The sequence below is a fragment of the Myotis nattereri genome (assembly GCF_964212035.1).
Source record: "Myotis nattereri genome assembly, chromosome: 5".
Lineage (NCBI taxonomy): Eukaryota > Metazoa > Chordata > Mammalia > Chiroptera > Vespertilionidae > Myotis > Myotis nattereri.
In genome coordinates, this window is record NC_138080.1 from 94,721,360 (window position 1) to 94,739,580 (window position 18,221).

The 18,221-nt window shown below is 52.0% G+C and overlaps 1 protein-coding gene across 1 annotated transcript in view; it reads right to left on the reverse strand.

Annotated features, from left to right (window-relative positions):
* Positions 1-3,769: 3,769 nt before the first annotated feature.
* The window catches only part of ADAM19 (ADAM metallopeptidase domain 19), an 81,705-nt gene continuing 67,253 nt past the window's right edge, over positions 3,770-18,221 (reverse strand). Inside the window, exons 13-23 of the mRNA XM_081093512.1 lie at positions 16,504-16,593; positions 15,589-15,784; positions 14,041-14,149; positions 12,704-12,908; positions 11,686-11,763; positions 11,467-11,575; positions 10,759-10,903; positions 9,880-9,964; positions 9,084-9,296; positions 6,251-6,406; positions 3,770-5,555 (exon numbers count right to left, since the gene is read on the reverse strand). Of these exons, the coding sequence (XP_080949638.1) occupies positions 5,502-5,555; positions 6,251-6,406; positions 9,084-9,296; positions 9,880-9,964; positions 10,759-10,903; positions 11,467-11,575; positions 11,686-11,763; positions 12,704-12,908; positions 14,041-14,149; positions 15,589-15,784; positions 16,504-16,593 (1,440 nt within the window). The 3' untranslated portion in view covers positions 3,770-5,501. The remainder of the gene's footprint in view (positions 5,556-6,250; positions 6,407-9,083; positions 9,297-9,879; positions 9,965-10,758; positions 10,904-11,466; positions 11,576-11,685; positions 11,764-12,703; positions 12,909-14,040; positions 14,150-15,588; positions 15,785-16,503; positions 16,594-18,221) is intronic.

Below are 18,221 nucleotides of genomic sequence, written 5' to 3' on the forward strand. Positions count from 1 at the left end.
TGGGCCCAGCTTTGAACTTCAGTGACCAAGGGGAGTGTAGGCTTGGCACGGGAGCATCTGGCTGCTGACCAGGTTGCCACCAAGACCCCAGTTCCACTGATGAGCTGCCCACCTGGGAAGCAGCGTGTCATGATGCTCCAACACCACCTGCTTTGGGGTCTGCCGTCGGTCCCCTCACACTCGGCCAGAGGCATTCACAAAACAGGAGCAGCTGGGGAGAGAGATACTTGATATCCTTCCCTGCAAGTCTGCTTTCCAGCTGCAGGAGAGTGGGAGTTGGTACAAGGACTACTGAATGGAGCCAAGTATCTGTAAAGAGGGAGGAGTTGACCCTCAGTCCCTGAGCTGGGGCAGCACCTCCCCTGAGAGCTCCCTGCTGCGCCCTGTGTTTACATACCACCCCCCAACCCCCCAGCGCAGCCAAGCCCAGGCCAGTCTCTTGCCGGCCTTGGAGCTCCCAAGGTGCATCTGACCAACAGGCTGGCTTCCCGCACCTCCAGCCTCAAATCCCCAGTTGTTCAGGAATGGATTTCTGCCTGTAACTAAAATCAATGCACCGTGTTGGATCTTGGGAAGAGCAGTAATCTGAGGGCCCTGAGAGTGTGGTCTGCAGGGTCAAGAATAAAGACCTTCGGGTGTGTTTACTTTAGACTTGCGTCTTAGCCTTCCTTGGACACGGAGCAATTAATTACCCTGGTGCCTCTAGTGCTGGGAAGCCGGTCCCCGATCTCTGGAGGGTTGTGGCTTCCAAGGAAGTCCCTACAGCGCAAGGCTGACTAGGGAAGAGAGTCAGTAGAAGACACCCGAGCCCTTGCAACATGCTAAGAGCTTCACGTAAATTCTCTCTTTGTGTCCTCCAAAATCCTCAAGGAAGATATATTTTTATCCTCATCTTATAGATGAGGAAAGGGTCTCAGTCAGAGGTGAAGAAATGGGCCAAGGCCACACAGCCAGGAAGAGTCCACGTTGACATCTGGCTCCAAGCCCGCAGTCTTAACCCCCAGGCACAGTCTGATATTACTCTGCTCATTTCTTCTGTGATCTGTGCTGTCACCGCCTCAGAGCACAGAGCGACCACCACGGCCCGGATGGATGTCCTAAGCACATAGCTGGGACTCATAAAAACCTGTATTGAATGAAGAACAGTACCATTCCAAATAGTCCTTCTTGGCCCAAACTCTCTTGGGGACCAGCTCTCAACCCAGAATAAGTCCTAATCGAACCCCATGTTCAGCTCTGACATGGATGTCATCTCTGAGCACTTAGCCTGGGCCAGTCCCAGCTGGGCGGGTTCCCGCAGGGCACTTTGCTAATGAGCACGGCATTCCCGAGGGGAGGCGGGAGTTATTCCCACTTGCATTAAAAGGAGACTCACTCGGGGCTCTGGAACGTACCCCCTCTCACAGCATGGGCAGAATCTGAACCCAGGTCTGGACAGCCAGGCTCCGTGTCTGAACAGTGGTTGGCTTCGCTGATGGTGTTAGGCAGGCAGGGCTGTGGGGTGGTGGCTAATTTCATGAGCAGGCACTTTAGTAGGCAGGGCATTTGTGTTTGGCGCCTTTGATGTCCTTAGGCAAACTCAGCACGAGAAAAGTAGGATCAGAACCAAGGACCCTCCCAGGGCTGCTGTGAAGAACAAATGAGGTGAAGTAGCACTGCTGGGCAAGTACTCAGTAAATGCTTCCTGCTATCACGGTGATGCAGATCCTGTCTGTCTGAGAGAGCCTCAAACTTGAAATGGGTCCAGTGAGGGAATGAGGGTGGGACCCCTGCATGGATTGGGAAGCACTAATGGATGAGCTCTGGAGTCTGAAAGCACACCCCACTCCCAGCCCCACGTGCCTACCCAGCCCAATAGACCAGAGCAAGTCCTCTCTCTCTTTGAAGTGTAGGATCCTAGCAATTAAGATGAGGAGAACAGAGGGCCTCAGCTGCCTCCTAAACTCATATCAGGGAACCCCAGGGTCATTCATGCCTTTCCTGACCCAGAGCCTAATTAAACTAGACCAGCCTATGTCCAAGTGCAGACAAACAGCCCCTTCGACTGGTCTGGGGCTGCCCAAGGCTTGTGTACGGCTCAGCTTCTCCCATGAAGGCTGCGGGCTGTGGTCTCTGTGGGCACTCTCCCGAGGAGTCCTCTGGCAACAGATCCTCTCCAGGCTGAGCAGCAGGACATCCAAACAAACAAACAAACAAGGAATAGCCAAACCAGACATTTCAAATGACAATTTAGTTTAATTAAATACAAACAAGGGGAAAAGGCACCATGGCCCATTCAAGTATTTTGCATAGATGTACAAATACTGTAAACAATTACTAGGTGGACGAGAGAGAAGATGATCTGTTTCCTATGAACAATCTCCCATATAAAAGAAAATTCACATTGCCCTGGATCACAGACTCGCACACGCACACACAGTGGATGGTGTGAGAGGATGCGGGGAAGGGGAGCTTTGGGGGCGCCTGGCTTAGATTCTGCAGAACCCCGTTTAGCACCTTTCTAGTCGGCATACCCGTGGCTTCCTGGGGTGTCCAGCAGAGCTATTGTACACGCAGTTCACACAGTCGCTGACTGCAGAACTCGTCCCCAATTTAAATATGCAGGTCTGCCATTCCCTCTGCCAAACGCGAATTCGGACCTGGGTAAGGGGAGGCTGTATTCGAAAGGATTATTGCAAGAGGCAGCAAGGGCGGTGGGGCCAGGGGCTACTGCAATCCCGAGAGACCTGTGAGTGGCTCAGAGCTGCGGCAGAAAGGGCTTTTCTTTTATAGGGAGAAGTAAACAGGGCCAAAGAGAACCCAGGCCGGCAGGTACTTCCCACCTGGAGCCCGCGCCTGGCCTGCCGCTCCCACCCAGACAGGCAGGGAGCCAGGCGCTGTCTCCCTGAGGTCCCCTGAGGTTTACATTTCAGAGATGGCTCCCAGGCTCGTCAGGAAAACATTTCCAAGGTTGTAAAACTGGCAGAAGGCTGAATTAGCTTTAAAAAAGATTTATACACAGCTCCATCTGAACAAAGCGCTGGTTAACTTAGTCCACGAAACCTTAGCTCCGCTCCTCTCCTCCCCATGGGACTCTGAACCTGGACCCACCCTCGGCCCAACATACAGCCCCTCCCCCAAAAGGCCGAGCACAAGATGGTCCCTGAATACACCGCTTTCTCGCCAAGTTCACTCCTCCCTGCGAAAAGGCCTTTCTTCTGGAGCTCTGGGAGGCGGGCAGCCCTGGCAGCAGCTTGCATGAGCATTCTCCCGGCTGAAATATTCCCTTTCCCCGTCTTGCAGTGATCCTTTCAAATACAGCCCCTCCTTCCTTGAGTCCGGATTTATCTTTGCAGCACATGGGCACAGGCGGGAAAGGGGCACGGCATGGCCGGTTCTGCTCCTGGGCAGCCACCGTGGCCTGCCAGAGTGGCGACACCTGGCCCCATACACAGAGCGCGGAGTGAAACAGCCAAGAGAACCGGCTGCCAAAAGTCTATCAAATTTAAAAAATTCTACCATCTTCCAGTTCACAGTACAATTTTATGGGATGGAGGTGGTAATCATGGAAAACAAAAACAAAACAAAACAAAAAGAAGAAAGCAACAACCCGGATCTCTTTGGGTTCTGGTTCCAGGGAGAGTGGACTTCGGGTTCAAAAGGCTCAAGCGGCCACAGGGCGGGGGCATTTCCCCTGCAGGGCCATCTGCCCCTGACGCCAGGGAGAAAGGCTGGACACGCCACAGGAGAGCCTGTGAGCCACGGGTGGCTTCAGGGTGATTTTTTTTTTAGGGGGTTGTTCTTTACATTTCTGGCACCCAGCATTGAGGCCTGGACGTTTGCAGTACCACACTTCAATGACAGGCTGCCCCCTGACTTAATCAACAGCAAGGAAGGCAGAAATTGGCGATGGGGGGCCACCAGGGCCCATGTCAGGGAGACGGGGCATGAACATCATGACTACCTGAGGGAAGAGACCCCATTTCCCTGAGACCTTTCTAAACCCACCGATGTGTGTCCCCAGGTGCAGGTCCCAAATCTCCCACTTGCCTGCAAACCCAATCTATTGAGCACCTGTCGTGTGCAGAGAACTGTAAGGGGTCGGGGTGAGAGCTCAAGTCTTTTCCGTGCACTGAGGTTTCCAAGAGCACCTTCCCGGGGGTGGCAGTCCCAGAGAACATTCCGGGGACAAGTGGTCCAACCGTGCAGAGCACCACACAGCCCTCCCTCCTGCTCCGGGGAGGGCAGGACTCTCTGAGCGGCGTCTGAGGCTGCTCCGAGTTCTCTCCGTGAGGGCAGGTAAGGCAGTGACCAGAGAGAACGCAAGGAAGTAGAGCCTAAACAGCCTGGCTGGCCCCAGCTCAGACTCTCTTCCTTCGAGATGGCCGATGGCGGCTTCTTAGGCACCTCCAGAGACAGGGCTGCTCTGTCGAGGGCCGTGACTAGACCTAGGCACAGACTGGGGTGCCTAGGACGTCTGCTCCCTAGGTCACTGTACCCACTGCCGTCCCTGCCCCTAGGGACCTTGCTTAGGCTTAGGTCAGGGAGTAAGGGGGAGACACCTTGCTGAGGTTATAAAACACAATGGAAAACGAAGCCACGCCCCCACAGCCAGGGCCCGAGTCCACTTTGGTCAACACCCGTGAGAACCGATGGCACGCACCCTCGGGCAGGACACAAGCACCAGGTCCCCAGGAAGTCAGCACTGCGGTGGGTCCACTCCCCGCAGCACCTCACACGGGGCGGGTCCAAGCGGGGGAAAGCGTGGGGCACTTAGAAAGTGCAGAAGACAATGGCTATCAAGAATGATCGTGAGTCAGGAGTCTAAACCTTTGGCATTACGGCTCAGGGGAGGCCTGGCGCTCCCCCTGCTGTCGACACTGCCTACAACTAGTACCTGTCTGAGTCAGAGAGACCCGAGAAATAAGGGGGTGGGGGATGTGGGGTGTGGGAGGGCAGAGGAGGGAACTAGACTTGTTCCCGTGTGGACGCAGAGCCAGAAGCTGTGATGCCCGCCAAGCCCGGGCAGGGACACAGCAGCGGCTGGTTTGACCCTCTGTCTCAGAGCTACGAAGGATGGGGAAGTGCCCGGCTTCCGTCCAGCCGGGGACCTTCAGGAAGATAAGCGCTGGCAAGCTCCCATGCACACCTTCCACCAAGGGACGAGGATGGACGGCTCCTCTGCACTAAGTCCTGACCTGAAGGGCTGAGGGGACCTTTCCCAGCCGGGCTCCTCAGCGCAGACAGCCCGGGCCTGGGCACCTCTGCGGTGAGGGGCCAGCTGAAGGGAGCTTGGAGAAGCCGCCATTCATCCTCTCCCCCCGGGCTGTATATTGCACAAAACAACTCTGGGATGCCGTTGGATGGTGGGGACTCTGGGCCTGAGAGGAGGCTGGGAGGCAATGAGTCAAGAAGGAGATTTTCGGAGATGCGGTGGTCCGGGAGGAGGGGCTCAGAGGCGGCCAGGCGGCTTCCAGACTGTGGTGCTGAGTCCCGGGAAAGGGAACAGCCCCTAGACAGGTCTAGATTCTTGAGTTAGTCATCCACCCAGCCCTCTGCGCTGTGTAGTCAGGAAACTGTGGAAAGAGAGGGAGGGGAGGGAGAGAAGCGTCAGCTACCTGCGATCGGTGGTGTCCTCTGGGGTGTGGACAGGTCGGACGCGGACAGCCGGTCAGTGAGAGGAATGGTTTCCCGTGACATCAACTCTGCATGCTGGCGCCCCACCCCGTGCTGACAAGCCATCTCCCTTCCTCCCCGCAAAGCTGCAGCTCAGTCCACAGATTTCCCGGGGCCCCTGGGAACACAGGGAGTCAGCCAGCTTCCTCCCCTCCCCTGTGCTCCTAGGCCTGGCAGCCAGAGAGCAGGTCAGCCCAGGGAAGCGGGAAGAGGAGTCACTGTGCACATGCTACCAGAGGCCGGCAGTCTGCATCCGTGAACTGCCTTGGCCTCCATGGCAGCCCGGGGAAAGGGAACAGGCTCAGGAGGGTGACTTGCTCAGGGCCACCCAGCCAGTCGGGTGCAGATCCAGGTGTGGAGCCATCAAGAGCTCAGGCTCCTAAGCATCACTTTCCACACGAAACAAAAAGACCCCTGTCCCCCATTTAAGGGACAGTCACACAGGCACCGAGAAACACTAAGCTTTAGTCCTTGGCCTCGGTTCGGAAGCTCAGCCCTCCAACAGGAAGCGTGAACTCAGTGTTTTCTCGATCACACTCTTGCCCCCAGGACCCTCTGGCTTCCGCTTTGACCTTGAGGGCTTCTGCAGACTCACCTTTGGGGCAGGGGTTAACAGAGGCCAGGACTGCTGAGGGCGGCCCGCGGCGGTGGGTGGCAGGATGGCGGCACCGCCGGGCCTGGAGACGTTCTTGCGGCCTGGCACGGGGTTTGCCGGGAGCGCCTTCTGAGGTGGCCGAGGCCTGGAGATATCCTGGGGAGAAAGCCACAAGCCTCACTCACAGCCCGAGGGGCCTGTTCAAAAGAAAACCTTCCCGTTATACGGAGCAGAATCAGGTGTAAGGGGACATGCTCTCCTATGCGGAGCCATGTAAGAAGCTGCCTGCAGCTGTGTGTTTACGCTCAGGAAAGAGCCTGGAGAGCAAGTCGGCGGCACCTATGAACACGAGAAAGAACCATTCTCCGACCGAGCCCTTCCACTTCGTGTGACTCAGGTTAGAGAACCACCTGCACAGGTGCACAAAAGTGAGATGACGAGGACGGTCCTTGCAGCACATATGTGACAGCAAAAGAAACTATAAATGACCATAATTTCCATCGGTAGACAAATGACTACATTTATACAGTGACATATACAGTGACACAGGATGCAGCATTTAAAAGGAATGAAGTAGGCTGATATGTGCTAATGTGGACAGACGACCAAGAGTCACTGAGAGCTGACCTACTAGTATAAGCTACAGAGGCAAATTCACGTACACTCTGCCACCACGGCCTCTCACCCATCCCCGGGGTAAATACAACTGTACGGAAGAAAGCCAGGAAGGACACAGACCACGCTGATAACTGAGGTTAGGGATGGTGTGTGAGCGCGGAGGGCGTTCACCCAGGAGAACATGTAATTTTTTCCGCAAGAGCATATATGTGTACCATTTGTGCAAATAAAAATAAAGTGGAAAAATGACTGGTTGGCTATGGGGGGCACAATGAACAGGAATTCTTTCCTCTCTGCTTTTATGTTAGCTTCATGTTTTATCACCTTCTCAATAAGGCCGTCCCAGACCATCTTATTTAAAATTAACACCCTGCCCCTGGTGCCCCACCCCCCTGCTCAGTGCCTTGGGGTGAGGCTGACACCATCTTCATTCAACAAGCCTCCAGTGTGGGGGGGTCACAGTGTGGGGGTCACAGTGTGGGGGTCACAGTGTGGGGGGTCACAGTGTGGGGGTCACAGTGTGGGGGTCACAGGGACAGCTGTCTCATCAGACTGCTCCCTCCGTCTCTCCTCCCGCATCTCTGTACTCCCTCCACCCCTGTCGCTTGCCTTGCTTTCTCCCTTTCCCTCCTGCACCCTCTGTTATAGGCTGAACTGTGCCCCTTCAAATCCGCATGTTGCAGCCCTAACCCCCAGTACCTCAGAATAGAACTGTCTTTGGAGAGAGGGCCTTTAAAGGGGTGATTAAGTTAAAAAGGAGGCCCTGATTGAATCCCCCGGGTGTCCTCAGCAGAGGCCATCGGACACAGGGATACTGGGGCACACATGCATGAAGGAAGGACGTATGAGGACATGGGAGAAGCCAAGGAGAGAGGCCGAAGATGAAACCAAATCTACTGACACCTGAATCATGGACTTGTAGCCTCTAGACCAGCCGTGGGCAAACTACTGTTTGAAATGAATAAAACTAAAAAAAAAAAAAAGACCATACCCTTTTATGTAATGATGTTTACTGTGAATTTATATTAGTTCACACAAACACTCCATCCATGCTTTTGTTCCGGCCCTCCGGTCCAGTGTAAGAACCCATTGTGGCCCTCGAGTCAAAAAGTTTGCCCACGGCTGCTCTAGACTGTGAGAAAGGAGATTTCTGTTGTTCAGGCCACTGGCCTGTGATGTTTGCTATGGCTGCCCAAGCAGACTCATGCGCTCTCATCTCCTCCCCTCCCCTCTCTGCCAGGCTTTCCCCTCCCTCCCTGTCCACACAGCTTCTCCCACCCGTTTCAGCTTATCAGAGAACCAAACCGGTGCTCTGATCTCTGCCAAACGGTGACACTGCCTGTGCCCATGGGCCCCTGAGACCTGGTGCCAACACCAGTCCAGGTTCAGAGACAGGCTGGGTCCCCGTGACGCCCTCTGGACTGTGCCCAAGAAAAGCAGTCCCAGGAGAAAAATAAGCAAATCTCCACGGTGGGGTCACACCCAAAATACAGTTTGGCTCGGAAGGCCGGCCACCGCCCTGGAAACATCTGGGTCTGCCTGCGGGAACTTCTGCCAGGAGGTACAGTTGCAGCCGCAGAGCACAGGCGCTGGGTAAACAGGCAGCGGGCGGGGCGGCTCGGCTTCCGAAGGGCACCCCTGGGAGTAGAGCCCAGGCCCACTTCACCCCCCACAGCCTCCTGCCCCCGACCGACCCCCATGAGCCAGGCATCACAGCACACCCCTCCTCGGGCTTCCTGACTAGTGGACGGCATCCATAGGTACAATTTGGTGGGGTAATTACAAAGGTGAGGGAAGTCTGGGGCTGCCATATTCAGGTTTCCGGGGTCAGAGGAGGCTTCTTAGGAGAGGTGGCATCTGAGGGGAGACCTGAGGATGAAGAGGTGCTGGGCATTCAGCAGAGGAAACAGCCTTTGCAAAGACCTAGAGAAGGGAAGACGATGGCAGGGAACTGGGAGAAGTAACTTTGGGGTGGAAGGTGGGTGGGTAGTGACTTATCATAAAATAGGCCACCCAGGGAGGAACTCCTCCGTGGTTTAGGGGCTGCCTGGGAGCATATTTCCACAGACTCTTCACTCTGACCCTGTAGTTACCAAAATGCAGAAAAGGCAGTCAGCTCAGACTTAGTGAGCTCCCCCTTCCCAGCCTCAGTCACCCTCCATGGCCAGAGGCCTTAAAAGCAATGTCCCCAGCTTTTTGCTGAGCATCCACTTACCTGGGAGACGATGCAATGTGGTGCGGGGGGCATTGGCCGGCTTGGGGGCGGCCTCCGGGCTGACTCCTTCCGCTCTACTTGGGGTCCAGCCCCAGGGGGGTTCCTAGGAGTCCTGAGGAGGTGTGCTGGCAATGGCACAGATGGGGAGCTGCCTTGCAGATAGTCCGGAGGGGGCACAGGAGGCTTCCGTGGGGGTTCAGGGGTGTTAATCACCTGTATGGATAAGACAAGGAACGTCTAAGACAGCAGTTCTCAACATGTGGGTCGCGACCCCTTTGGGGGTCAAATGACCCTTTCACAGGGGTCGCCTAAGACCATCGGAAAACACATATATAATTACATATTGTTTTTGTGATTAATCACTATGCTTTAATTATGTTCAATTTGTAAAAATGAAAATACATCCTGCATATCAGATATTTACATGACGATTCATAATAGTAGCAAAATTACAGTTATAAAGTAGCAACGAAAATAATTTTATGGTTGGGGGTCACTACAACATGAGGAACTGTATTAAAGGGTCGCGGCATTAGGAAGGTTGAGAACCACTGGTCTAAGACAAAGGAACTCTTAATGCACTTAAAAACTCAGGGAGCCCTTGTGAGATGACCAGAGGCTGAGGGAGAACTGGGTGACTTCTTAAGTCCCTGGGATCCCAGAGGCCAGATGTAACCTTTCAAGTCACTAGGGGTTTTTATTATCAATTTCATAAACCACAGAGGCTATTAGGAAAACCCAGCAGGGTCCCGATGGTGAAGGAAAAGTAGCGAAGTTCAAGGTGCAAAGTCCTTACCTTTCGCTTGCCCTGGGGGGTCTGCAACTTGAATGTTGGGTTGGCATGTCCAGTTTCACTGTTCTGAGACACCCTGAAGGGACAACTGGTAACAAGGATTGGGGGGAGAAGAAATGGGGGTGATTATCGAAGGTCAGTGCCTGAGTTCCCTCTCACCCGGGCACGGCCAGTAAACAGCTAAATCCTCCCCAAAGTCTGCTCTGGAGGAAGTGGGATTGGTCCCCTGAACCCCAGCTCCCTAGGTATAAAGATGTGTGGCCAATGGAGACCTCCCTGGGAAAAAGAGGTGGCCTTATTCAAACCAGAGTTTTCCTCAGCACCTTATTTTCACCCATTTAAGACCTTTCTCCTGCAAGGAGATTCAAGGGTGTCATCAACCACCAACTAATTCCCCTTAGGGCATCAATTCAGAAGGATCAGGGCTTTAAAATCCCCTGCAGGACATGTGTAATATAATACGGGACCCAGAGACTAGACATCTTCAACATCCCAAGGGATGAATTGCTTAAAGAAAACTCCGTGTTTGTCTTGAGTTGATGCCCAGCCACCCCTGTGAGTGTCCTGGGCTCGTCATTCGTTCTCTGTTGCCTCAGTTTCCTGCTCTTTAAAATGGGATGGAAATAAAGGGTGGAAAATAGAGTTCTTCAACTTTAACTGATTTGGGGGCATTCTGCTGAGAAGGGTTCTGAGTAATGACCGGACTCCGCAGAGAATAGGTAGAGTAAGGTCGACGAGCACTGTCAGCCGTGGTCTTGGAGCATGGCCGAGGGGAGAGGGTGGCATGCACCTTGCATTGACCTTCCCTGAATTAGACCCGCCACCACAGAAAGCTCGACGATCCACAAGGGACCCCAAGGCCTTCGTGGCACCCCGTCATACCTGAACTGTTGCCTCAACTTGGAGGGAAGGGCAAAGGCCTTGAGCTGGCCCAGCCTGCTGTCCTGCTTGCAGCAGTAGTATATTAGCACGAGCACCGCCAGCACGAAGAGGGCCGAGAACACGCCGGCCAGCACGGGACCTACGCCTGCAGGACAGAGCCCGGTGAGAGAGGCGGACGCTGCCTGGGCCACCGCAGTGGGTTCCAAACAACAGATCCTGGTTCTTCCTCAGATATTTGATGTGCAGTGAATGTGTGTGACTTAATTTAAATACTATCATAAAGATATATTTTAAAAAGCTTGGAAGTCAAAGGGCTGGAATCTCTGAGATTTCCAGGAAAACACTGTACGTTTTTCTGCGTGTCTGGTTCTCCATTGTAAGCTTTGTTTCATCCAAGGGAATCTAAAGCACTAGAATGTGCCCCAGGTTCCTGATTATTTTTAAGTGGCTGAGCAGGACTGGTTGCCACCCACCCCCAAGAGGATGAGATCATTCAGTTAATCTACGGTCCGTCTTAATCTCCCTTTCTCTCGAAGAGGACAGAAGAGCAACTGAGCTGAGCCCCACACTGGGCTCAGGCCCTCTTTTTCTTGTTCCCTCATCTACAAAATCAGGATAATAAAGCTGATGCATCATCCCTTTGCAACATGCCACCTGCCCCCATGGTGCCAACATCTCCTCACAAAGGTGGGCAGGCCAGGCACTCACCCTCGGGGGGCATGGGCCCGCTGTCGATGCTGCCTCCAAAGCCAGGCGTGTTGCAGTAGGGTGGGGCCCAGCCTGGGTTGCAGTGGCAGTTCTGGTTGTTGTTGCAGACCTGAAGCGAGGGCCAGGCAGAGGCGTCAGCACCCTGGAGAGCTCCCACCTCCCACAGGGCCGGTAGCCGGGACACTAGCGGAGGAGCCCCAGAACCCTGGGCACACGTACCCCATGGTCATTGCACTTCTTCCCGCAGCCTTCGGTTTCAAAGAAGGAGGTGTTCCTGCACTCCCCCTCGAAGCAAATCTGCAGTGAGGAGGAGACCGAACCGTCAGCACAAGCAAAGGCACTGCTCAACAATCAGAAGACTGGGGCTTTGCACCTAAGACCTATGGGGCTCTGAAAGGCAGCCCGCTTCAGGCTATGCTTTACAGTGAAAATTCAAAAACCAAAAAAAGCCAGGGCTGGATAGCATTTAACTAAATTCCACTTTTACTTCTGTGATTAGCGAGAAAACAACAAATATTATATTGTTAAAACAATAATATAAATATGTAATAATATAATAAATATGTGTTATTACACCCTGTATTATTATATGTTGGTATATGTTAGTTTCTTAATTGTATGCTAATAGGCACTAATTTTAATATTAAATTTAAAAATAATGATGATGGTGGCAGCAGTCTACTCTGTGCCAGGTGCTATACAAAGATGCGTTCTATGTTTTTTAAAAATAATTTTGGCCGAAACCGGTTTGGCTCAATGGATAGAGCGTCAGCCTGCGGACTGAAAGGTCCCAGGTTCGATTCCGGTCAAGGGCATGTACTTAGGTTGCGGGCACATCCCCAATAGGAGATGTGCAGGAGGCAGCTGGTCGATGTTTCTCTCTCATCGATGTTTCTAACTCTCTCTCTCTCTCTCTCCCTTCCTCTCTGTAAAAAAATCAATAAAATATGTTTAAAAAAAAAAAAAAAAAAAAAAAAAAAAAAAAATAATTTTGTTCTCAGAGTTAACTCTGAGATGGTGCCACTATTCCCCCAGGCTTCTCTGACTCCTGGTCTTAATTCATATGACATTAATGATGAGGACAAAGGTGATGATGACAGAAGCTAGCCTGTGGAAGCACAGTCATGTTGGGCCGGGTGGGATTTGAGCTCAGGCATCCTCCCTCCCGAGTTCACGCTCCTCAGTCACTGCCCTCCTGCAGCCCAAACCCTGAGTGAAGCTGGAGGGAGAGACTCACATGGTTGTAGCCACACTTGGTCCCCGTCAGCACCAGGCCTGGGTCCAGCATGTCATTCTCCTCCTCGGCACTTTGGTAGACGTGGATGCCCCGACACTGGACTTCCCGCCCGTTTATGGTGATGGTGGTGTCGATGGCCACGGCGTTGTACTCCAGGGGCCGGGACTGAGAAGCCTGACACTGGATCTTCCCACACTTGGCATCCCTGGGCCCAGGAGAGAAGGAGGTGGAATCAGAGGCTGGGAAAGAGCTGGGCACAGAAGAGCTTAGTTTTTCTTGACCAGGACAGCAGGCTTGCAAGCCTGGGGAAAGGGCAAAGGAGCAATGGGCATGCTCGAGGGACCCACCAGGAGAGACCCCACATGGGCGTAGACAAAGGGAAAGAAACAGGATCCTTGTCCCCAAGCAGATCCAGGCCGGAGCGCTGGCCTTAGGAAGTCCCCTTTCCTGCCAGGACAACGGCCGGAACTGAGCAACCTGCCCGTATGGTCCTTGCACCCCATGCACCCAGATGCTGCCACCACATCATCGTCCTCTCTCATCTGGACACCAGGAAACGGATCTTTCTGCCTCCAGTCTTGCCCCATTAGAATCTAATTTCTAAATTGCTCTCAAGCTGAAGTCCACGCTCTCTCAGCCATGTCTTTAAGGAATTTATGATCTGGTCTCCAACCATCCAGTCTCATTTCTCAGAAACCCCTTCTCCATTACACCCCAACATTATACTTTATATCAAATTATTAGTTCTACTGACCACTGATTTTTCTCTTCTCTTCTCTGCCTGGGACACTCTTTCCAGGGACCAGCACCATTCCCCACCCTACTCAACGAGATCATTTGTCCAGATCTCCACTTAGGCATAACTGCCATTGGGAAATGATCTACACCCACTAAGATCATGTCCATTATCATGCTACATTGTTAAAAAGTCCCATGTACTCAGCAGAGTGTCTGGCACATGGTACACCCTCCACAGAGAGTGGATAGGTGAACGGATGGATGGGTGGCTGAAATGAATGAATACATGAATGAATGAGTGACTGAGCGAATGAATGAGCGAATAATAGTGTAATAGGCACCCTGCAACAATGACCCAAGAAGGCTGATGGCCTGCCCTACTGCAAGAAAGTCCTGAACGGAAGTCTGATCGGCTTTCTAGGAAGCATTGCCATCGCACCCTCCCCCGGACTTCCTCAGGCTGAATGGGGCATTGTCCAACAGCCGCCCAGCTCCGGGGCTGCCAAGCTGCTGAGCCGGCGGGAGGGAGGAGTGAGGAGGACACAGAAGGAATTGCTTCATGACCCTGCATCCCACGGGGTCTGCCCAGCGGTCATTACCTGATGCTGCACTTCTTGTGTTTCCCATTCATGTCCTTCCCACAGTTCCCATAGGTGTCTCCTGCCACATTCACCCTCTCGAAGCAGAGGTCGTGAGCAAGCCGGGCACCTGAGTGGGCAAGAAACATCCGTCAGTACCCTAGCCAGCTTGAGGAGAAGTCAGAAGCCCCCAGTGAGCAAAGCCGGTCCTTGGTAAAGGGTCAAGGTGAAGAAAGCTTTTGGGGAGAGAATGTTTTCTTCCTTTTCTCCAATCAGGTTACTCCATTCCTACTCATAGCAAAAGCTTTTATATCAGCTCTTTATACCTTACTGAGGTTTTGTGTCTACCTATGGGTTTGTATGTTAAACCTTTTTCTCTCTAGTAAAGACCCTGTCCTTTTAGGGATTTTTAAAAATAAGTGATACACGAGCAAATGTTTAAAGAAATAACGTATGTCTTGGGAATTTTCTTGGGACTAGCCATTCCAATTCTTACTTCCCTACACCCTGGATAAGTAATGACAATTAATGATGTATCTTCTACAGAGAACTATGTTAACTTCTAGATCAGTGGTTCTCAACCTGTGGGTCGCGACCCCTTTGGAGGTCGAATGACCCTTTCACAGGGGTCACCTAAGACCATCCTGCATATCAGATATTTACATCACGATTCATAATAGTAGCAACATTACAGTTATGAAGTAGCAATGAAAATAATTTTATGGTTGGGTACAACATGAGGAACTGTATTTAAAGGGCCAGAAGGTTGAGAACCACTCTTCTAGATACAATTCTTGTGTATCTTTTGGAGACAATTTATCTCATCAAGAATGACAGCCTATTCTATTCGCTGTCCTGCCTCTTGCACTGTTCTCTCAATTCACTGTGGGAGATTTTATTCAGTAGACACTGAGCTGCTGTTTTTATTCAGCTGCACCGTGTTCCACTGTATGGATGTACCAGAATTAATTTAATTGGCCCCTATGAAGGATGTATAGACTGTTATTGCTAGAAAGAAGAATGCTGCAACCATTATCCTTGTAAACTTATCTTCACATACATGTTCAAGTACAGTGGACGATACATGCCTAAGCAGTAGAATGGATGGGCCCGATGACTAGTGCATTTAAAATGTTCACATCTCCAAATCGCTCTCCACAGGGGCTGTACCTATCTGTGGCCCCCTCACTCTCCACACCTATATTATCATTGCTCTTGTGGTCGTTAGAGTATCACTGTTATTACTACATTACATTAACTCTTACGTCGCTGCCAATCTGATGCATGCACAAGCCCACCTTACAGTAGTTAGCATTTGCCTTCACTTCATATGAATGCGGGTAAGCATCTTCCTGTTCTGTCTCCATCCTCTGCCCATTTGTCTTTTGGATGATTCTTACCCATTTACTCGCTCTGAGAACTGACAGCATCGAGGAACTGGGAGGAACACACTGTCTCTCCCTAAAAGTCTACCCTGACCCGAGGGCAGCACCTGGAGATGCTGCGTTGAAGCCAAGATTCCATGCTCAGCAGAGGTGGGCGGGACGAGGGCTGACCCCGCCCACTTACCGGGACCCCACAGCTGCTCGCACTGGGCCTGGTAGGTGAGGCACATGCCGTTGTAGCAGTAGGCCTGGCCGCCCTCGCAGGAGGTGCCGTCCATCTGGTAGAAGTTGGTGGGACAGTGGGGAGACTTGCCCGTGCAGAACTCTGGGAGGTCGCACTGCCGGGCCTGTGGGCGGCACAGCGTGCCAGGGGCCACCAGCTGGGCGAGGAAAAGAGGGGAAGACATCAGTCTCCCTCCAGCCTCCCAGAGAGGCCCGTGCGCATCACTGTGTGGAACGGAATTCCCATTCCCATTATTTCACAGGCCCTCAGTCGTTCAAACCATCATCACCCTCTTATGTGAACAGTGACTTAGAGTTTTCCAGGCGTTTTCCCAAAGGTAACTCACTTCCTCTCCAGAGGAGGTCGGCCAGAGATCATATTCATGCAACAACTTACAGCTGACTAAATACTTCGGTAATAATGGCTACTTTTATGGAGCTCCCGCTTAGGTGCTCAGTACAACTATTATTTCATTTAGTTTTCATGACAGTTTTATGTAATATAATTATCCCTATTTTACAGATTATGAAACCTGAGGCCGAAGAGGCTAAGGAATGTATCCAAAGCCTTATTGTGAATAAATGGCAAAAGAATCAGGCCCACTAATACACACACACACACACACACACAGCACACACATATTATAAACTCACATAAGCAAATATATAGACCCATTTACACATATGCATCTAAATTATACATATGCACATTTCCCCCGAACACCTACATGCATACTCACATGTGCTCATTATGTGTTCAAGGGGGTCCAGGCTCCATGTTTCTGAAACTTTGAGGCCCTCCCTCCCCCTAGAAGGAGGCTGTGTCCTGTCCATCACCCCACAGTGGTTCTGTTAGGTCAGGGAAAGGGCCACTCACCTTACAGTGGTGACAGCAGGAGCCGTGGGCACACTCCGCCCCTTCCCTCAGGGTGCAATTAGAGGCATTGCAGCAGGGATTGTCACATTCCTGGGGAGACAGTGGGAGTGGGCATGAGCCTCCGGGGCAGCAGGACAGGGAGACAGAGTTTGGGAGAGGTCAGGGCCTTCACCTGCCTCTTCCATCTCCCCAACCCTGCCTGCATGCCCGGAGCCTGGCTCCCTAGGAAGCCTTTATAAAAAAAATCACTTTATAGCTTAATCGCTAAGGTAATGTATATTGATCCTAGGGGTGGGGGAATATATGTTGTTTATATTTATATTTAATACACACACACAATCATCAGCTCAGACACAACTACATTTTGAGTGTGGATATTTTTCCAGGCATTTTCCTATACACATACACTTACTTTATAAAATCAAAGTATCCACACTGCTTTTTAACACAAGGTAATAGGCACACACCTCCTATGAGTATGTATCCTTCCAAAACCTGATTTTCAGAATAGCATCCCACTATATGGAAATTCTGTGATTTTTTTCTCATCCCCAATATAACACCCAAGACTCTGTCTTCTGTGCTTTTCAACACTGCCCTCCCTGCCCCCCGTCCCCCCACCCCCGGGTCTTCCTATCCCACAAAAAGAGGCCATCAGGAGCCAGGGCATCCTGCAACAACCTTGCACACAGTTTACGTCAGCCCCTGGCCTGCTTCCTCAGACTTCTCTCACCATCTGCTGCTCTTCCTCAAGCCTCGCCGGCCCGGGCCTTTCCGGGACAGGTCTCTAGGGCTTCCACGCTCTCCTCGCTTCCTTCCTGCCCTACTGCTCCCCATTTGCTGACAGCAAGAGATTTAAAAGGATGACGAGATGGCCAGTGGCTATGAGTGTCCTTATAACACTCCAACTAGAGTCACAGGCCTGGCCACAAACATTTCTTGACAATGTGCCGGTCTCCGTGCATAGGACCATCACAGCCTGTAAGGCAAGACCATTCCCATTTCACAGGCGGGGAAACTGAGGCTGAAACAAGTCGAGGCGCACACACCTGGCAAGTGTTGGAGCAGAATTCAATTCTACCTGGGGCCCACTTCATGCTTATTAACCATATCATAAACATAACTGTCCAGGTCAAGCATATTGAAGACACCACTGCCTGATTATAGATGCCCACCCATCTTTCCCAAGAGAGGGAACTAGAACACTTCCCTTCCGTTCATCCCTCACCACCCTGGGCTCTGGGCAGACCCCTGTTCCCGCCCTTCTAACATATCATATCTCTTCCCACCTCTAGGCACAGTGTGTCTTCTCTCCTTGTGCTCCTCACTCCTCATAGCCTTCGATATGGGGGTCAGAGGTCACACCCACACTCAGGAGGGCAGCTCCCCTTACACTACAAATACTCACAGCATCTTGTCATTGGCCCTCCTAGCATTTACCATGGATTGTATTTAGATACCTTTGCAGCTATTTGGTCAAAGTGTGTTTCCCCTGCTGTGCTATATGCTCCACACAGACAGGGACCACATCTATTTTTGCTGTATTTACCCTAGCCCTAGCATCAGCATAGTACCCCCCACTTAGTAAAAAGCTGTAGAATCAGCAGCTGCTCCAAATATAAGCTAACTGGCTGAGCCCACTCAGGGGTATTCCTCAACCACACCTCCTTTCTGAAGCGTCTGGACTGACTGTTCTGAACTAGGTCTGGTCCTATCCT